The 6,000-nt window shown below is 37.7% G+C and overlaps 1 protein-coding gene across 8 annotated transcripts in view; it reads right to left on the bottom strand.

Annotated features, from left to right (window-relative positions):
- The window catches only part of Znf638 (zinc finger protein 638), a 93,077-nt gene that overhangs the window by 2,242 nt on the left and 84,835 nt on the right, over positions 1–6,000 (bottom strand). For 7 of the 8 annotated variants that reach the window (XM_055596322.1, XM_055596321.1, XM_055596319.1 and 4 more), the window contains 3 exons: positions 4,604–5,531; positions 3,038–3,139; positions 680–781 (listed from right to left, as the gene is read on the bottom strand). In XM_055596322.1, coding sequence (XP_055452297.1) covers positions 680–781; positions 3,038–3,139; positions 4,604–5,531 — 1,132 coding nt within the window. The remainder of the gene's footprint in view (positions 1–679; positions 782–3,037; positions 3,140–4,603; positions 5,532–6,000) is intronic. The other variant, XM_055596320.1, reaches the window with a different exon arrangement.

Below are 6,000 nucleotides of genomic sequence, written 5' to 3'. Positions count from 1 at the left end.
ACACACACACACACACACACACACACACACACACACACACACACACACACTTTCTCCAAATCTGGCAAGCACACTAAATACACAGTAACACACACACACACACAAAAAAAAAGAGAACACACCACTGCATACTTGGAATAGCAATCAAGTTACAGAACATGGATTTGTTTCATTTGAGGCTCCTGAAGACTGAACCCAGGACTTGAAACATTAAGTCAGGCACCCTACCACTCAGCTCTATCCCCCAGCAGCAGAAATCTTATCTTTACTTAACAATATGTAATACATATTCCAGCCTCCAAAGAAGCCAGAATGCTACTGCACTACAGACTGAGGAATCTGACAGAGCAGAAAACAAACAGAAACAGCCTGTTAAAGTAGACGATAAAAAAGCAGCACAACGATGAGCTGCTAATCAAATGAAGGCCTCTCAACTCAGCGTAGCAGCAGTGAGCCAAGCTTGCTTTTGGTTACGAGAGTTTCTGCTTGGAGAGGTATAACTCAGTGTTTACCACGGGAGCAGACAAAGTCAAACAGGAAGGCATATCCCAGCCTTCATACAAACATGTATGGCAGGTTAAAAGAAAACCAGCCCTAGGTAAGCTGTGCGCAGGGACACCTAGCAGAGCTAACCCACTCACTCTTTATTTCATGGATTTTCTTTAAACAGTCATTTTACCTCCAGCTACATCCGGTGCCACTGATTTGCTTGCAGAAGAGTCTTCAGTCTTCTTGCGCTTTTCATTAGGTTCTGAATTCTTTAATTCATCTTTTTCATCAACTAAAGTCATTAAAGAGTTCAAGAAAAACACGAAATTATTTGAAATAGATGGACAGACTTTGCGAAGTTAACATGGGATACTCTCTAATTTCCAGAAGCAATTTAAAACATGGAACTACCTTTAGTTAATAATGATTCCTTGCTCTAAGAAGCAAATGAGTAAATGTAGATATATTCAATGAACTGAGAGGAAATAAGGCTAACACCAATGAAAGATGTTATTGGTATATGGCTCCAGAAAGGATAAGGTGACAAAAGATCGTAACTACTCTTAGTTTTCTAAGAGTTTCATGGTAACATCTTTGTAATCTGCATATTATTATACTTCAATTTTATTTTATTTGCCCCTTCTTTCACTCGTAGTCCAGCTTTCATGCTATATATATTTAAATCTAAAATTCTGTATGAAGGAAACAATCCTTTCTCCAGGCTCCACCACCTTCTCTTGTTCCCCTCCTTCCTCCTTTCCTTTAGGCCCTCACAGTCCTCCTTTTAAGGAGTCAAGTTCTGTAGGTTGCTTGCAAGAGTTGACTTGTATATTTCAGGTGTTGGTTTGAAGGAAAGTATGAGATTAGTGGAAATTAAGTCTGTCCTAGAGCCCTTCCTACCCAGAGCGTTTGTCATATTTTATAGGATAGCAACTTTTAAAAGTCTATTGAGAGTGCATACATCTTATTTCTTGACTTGATGGTCAAGCAACTCATTCTCTCTGACTATGGTCTCTTTCTAGTTTCTTTACTAAAGTAATCTGCTCCAGCCACTCCTAAGGCACACTGCCTTAATAATGGATTATAGTATTATATTGTATAAAAGCTATATAATAATTATGAGTAGACAAAAATAAATCATTTAACTGGGTGGCAAATGACTTTCTGAAGCTATCAGGTCTTCTGAACAAGCTAGTCGAAACATAATTAGTCGAAATATAATTATTAAATGGGCCATAAATAAATTACCCTTTCTGTATTATTCAGTTGAGAAGAGGCAAATTTAAGCAAGCTGATGTCAAAGATGACTTAACATAACAGAAATCTGATGAACAAAAAAACAAAAATTAAAGAATTCATGTTAGGAGCCACTGGTGAGATAGAACAATTAACTATGGCTTAATGTAAAAATTTGTTACAAAAAAGAATTAGAAAAAAAAAATCAGTTTGGTCATGGGACATGATAAACAGTAACAAATGATGCAGAAAACTCAAGACTAAGTTAAAAAAAAAAGATAAATACTTTAAAAAAAAATATCTGATGAAGGCAGGCATGGTGGCTCACACCTGTAATCCCAGTACTTGGGGAGGCAGAGGCAGGAGGATCTCTGTGCGTTTGAGGCCAGCCTGGTCTATAAATCAAATCAAGTCCAGGATAGGCAAGACTACACAGAGAAACCCTGTCTTGAAAAATAAAACAAAACCAAACAAAAACAACAACAAAAAAGGTTTGCACTGATGCAAATCTATTTATACTTGTAATTAAATAACATCCTAAAAAAAAAAAAATTGAGCCGTATTTTATTTGTGAGGACTAGGTAAAACTCAAGTAGGGCCATCAGAGATTAATTTTCTTTGGTAAGTAGAAAAGAAAGCAGTGAAGAAATGGTTAAGTAATGGAAAAGAAAATCACCACTGGTTAGCAAACAAAATAAACAGGGTTTTCATAGACTGGGACCAGTCAAGCAGGGTAGAAGGATCAGATTCCAAGAACCTTTCCTTAGATAAGAGGGTAAAGACAGCACTAACAAAGAAGATGGCACAGGGATCACCTTTTACTAGAAGATGATGCTTTTCTTTACCTTTTCTAATCAACAAACCCTTTGATACCAGGAAATACACGTGTGTTTTACTGCCAGTAACAGGAAGGGTATTGTATACCACAACACAGCGGATACAATGACAAGTGCCTGTCATGTAACAGCGTTTATGTCCCCTATCTGTACCAACTTAAATATTACTAATGCTGTCCAGGTGCTCTGTTTACTTTGTCGGCTAGATGCCTGGAAGCAACCATAAGTAACAGACAGTTAGTAAATTTTTGCTCCCTGAGGCTGCAGCATAGTCACAATAACTAAGCTTGCAATTTTCACATTTTTTTTTTGTTCTAATGTGACTGTTTCAAAACCCCTCTAAATTATGAAGACAGAACTCTATAAGGATCTTATACGCCTGCCTGCTGCCTTTCTAGTTTCTTGCCTGATCTGTGAAACCTCTATCATGATCTCGTGTTATGTGGTTTTCATCCCCACCCGAACAGCCCCTTTACCTCCTTCACTCATTTGGAAGGCCTCTTCGCCTTTTGCTGGTTCTGCCACTTTTTGTGAAGGTGGTGCTTTCCCAATTCTAACTCTCTTCGTTGGCGTTTTAGCTTTAAAAAGAAAGCCTAATTTATTGCTCCATTAAAGTATTTAAATTGCTTTCAATTTAACATATTAAACTATCTAGTACTTCTAATCTTTGTTGCAAAAACTACCTAAATTTGGGGAGAATGCCTTCTTGTTTTGTCTTTGAGACAGGGACTCTGAAGTCAAGTGCTAGATTACAGGATGTGGCAAACTCAACTGGCGAAGAAACTTACTCCTAAATAGATTTTAAAAAGCAGCTCAGTTAAAATAATCTCTAATATTCCCATTTGTATTCTGAGCAATTATTCCTTCCTATTCTTTTTACAGGGTGGCTTTACACTTTTCCCTGAATTTCTGCCAATCCAGTGACATATTTCTAATATTCCATTCTTTATTTGGTTAAAATTTTCAAGGCTTTCTTTCTTTTTCCCCGAAACAAGGTTTTTCTGTATAACAGTCCTGGCTACCCTGAAACTTGCTTTGTAGACAGGCTGGCCTGGAACTCACAGAGATCCACCTGCCTCTGCCTCCCGAGTGCTGGGATGACAGGCACACACTACCACTGCCCAGCTCACTCTTTTTTTAAACCTTTACAAAGTAGACATTTACTAACACATTAAATAGTTTCATTTATAAACATCTAAGGAAACAAACGTTTAAATTCCTTCTCACAAAGGTGACTTCATTCTATACCATAGTATGTCTGATGGGTTCAAAGTTTTCTTCATGGCAATTATTTTTTTCTAACATCCAGAAAGCAAGTAAATTGCTCTATTATTCCATACCATCAAAATATTACACTCTGCCAGGTGTGGTGACTCTCACCTGTAATCTTGGCACTTGGGAAGCAAGATGTCCCAAGTTCAACTCTACTTTTGAGTTCTAGGCCAACGTGGGTTGCATAGTCAGAATTAATCTCAAAAGACCAATGTCTGCCAGGTGTGGTTGTTCACACCTTTAATTCCAGTAGCAGGGAAGCAGAAGCAGAGATAAACTGATCTCTGTGAGTTCAAAGCTGCCTGCTCTACACATGGAGGTCCAGGCCAGAAAGGGTTACACAATGAGATCCTGTCTTTTTTTTTAAAAAAAAAAAAAAAAAAAAAAAAAGGTTGAACAGTACCTCGATGATTGTTCTCCTGCTGGTTTTGCTCTAAATCTAAGTTTAAGCCAGAAGGTGGGAGGCAGTGTAATGTGAACACTGTTCTGCCCATATATAACACACAGTGTTCATTGGAGCTCTACAGTGGCTGCTTGAGTTTGTTTCCTGCTTTGTCATCCTTTCTTGAGGTATAACAACCTATGCTCTGTAAACTAAGAGGAATGTGTGCAACCTGTACTTGTTCCTGTGGAAAACTTGAGTGGTTCTAATTTCTGGCTTACAGAACACCAACAGGATGGCATTACTCCTACTGTGTCACCACCATGTTCACACTAGTTTTAAATGTAATCTCATGAAACAGAAAAATCGAACACTTTCAAGTATCTACCTGCCAAATGTCTTTCAATCATAGTTTTCAGATCTTCTTGTGTAACAGTCTCACTTCCTGGATCTACTTGGGAGAAAGATTCAAATTTTGTCTTCTTTGGGTCCATAGCTTTCCTCTTTCTATTTCCTTTTTTAGCTGTATGGTGGTCAATTTTGCTTTGTGCGAGCTCAACTTTTGAATCATTGTCTCTATACTCTTCTTCTCCAACTTCATCCACTGTAACAAAATTAAGCTCTTCTTTAAGGTTGTTAAATTCAGCCAGAGAGTCTTCATCCTCTTCAGTTACTTCATCCAAAGTCACTAAATGAAAATCACTGCTGTCATCCTGTATTTCATCTACAGTAACTAAAGTAGAAGGGTCTTCAGGCATCTGGGAAGACATGAATCCAATAGAATCCCTTACAGTAGTTCCTTCATCTCTTTTAGCATTCAAAGTAGCAAAAGTTATGTCTGCTGACTCTTCTACTTCACCGATTTCATCCACAGTTACCAAGCGTTCCTGTTGAAGATCTTGTTCTTCAGCCATGGACAGAACAGTAACATCTTTAGGTTCACTGTGGGAAATGCAATCATCTTGGTCAATTAGTTCATCTAAGGTAAGAAGTGAGTTAGAATTTTTAACCATTTCTTCCATATTGAGCTCTTCTTCATCAATGACTTCATCCACAGTGACGAGAGCTTGTGTGGCTGCATCTTCTTCTTCCCCAATTTCATCTAATGTTACAAAGGACAATTCTCCTTCAACACCGTGAGGGACAGAGGTTTTCTCTTTTTTCTTTTTTAAGTTAAGTTCGGGGGGAGGAGGAATTTTGAGAGCTTCTTTTCTTTTTCCTTTTAATGGATTCTGCTTGGCTTGGGAAGGATTTACTTCTTCTATGACTTCATCCACAGTAACAAATTCATCCAAATTAAATGTAAATAATGGTTCCTGTTGGAGAGTTAAGAATCAGTACTATGAACCATGACTGACCACTGGCTAGGCACGACTAGTCACAATAAAGTAATATGCACATCATCTGTGAGAATGTCACTGTAGAGCCACTTCCTAAGACTAAAATAAAATTAAAGTTATATTTTAAAAGGTTACAAAGTGATAAGTGTAGCAAGATGGCTGAGTGGTTAAAGGTGCCTAGTCCCAAGCCCAACGACCTGAGTTTGATACCTAGGACTAATGGTATAAGAAGTGACTCATAGAAATTGTCCCCTAATCTTCATGTATGATCAAGCACATATATTCAAGAATATGTATACACAGCACACAAGTAGTTAACAAAATAATTTACACTTTAAAATTACATTTAAAGCACTTGTCAAAGCAATTCATACAAAGAATCTATGACCTTGTATGTTAAGTATCTAGCAAGTCTTTACTTACTAGACTCCTGAAAGTACCCCAA

The sequence above is a fragment of the Psammomys obesus genome, unplaced genomic scaffold (assembly GCF_907164565.1).
Source record: "Psammomys obesus unplaced genomic scaffold, mPsaObe1.curated_primary_1811, whole genome shotgun sequence".
Lineage (NCBI taxonomy): Eukaryota > Metazoa > Chordata > Mammalia > Rodentia > Muridae > Psammomys > Psammomys obesus.
Note: the sequence above shows the minus strand (reverse complement) of the source record. Positions and strands in the feature narration are given on the sequence as shown.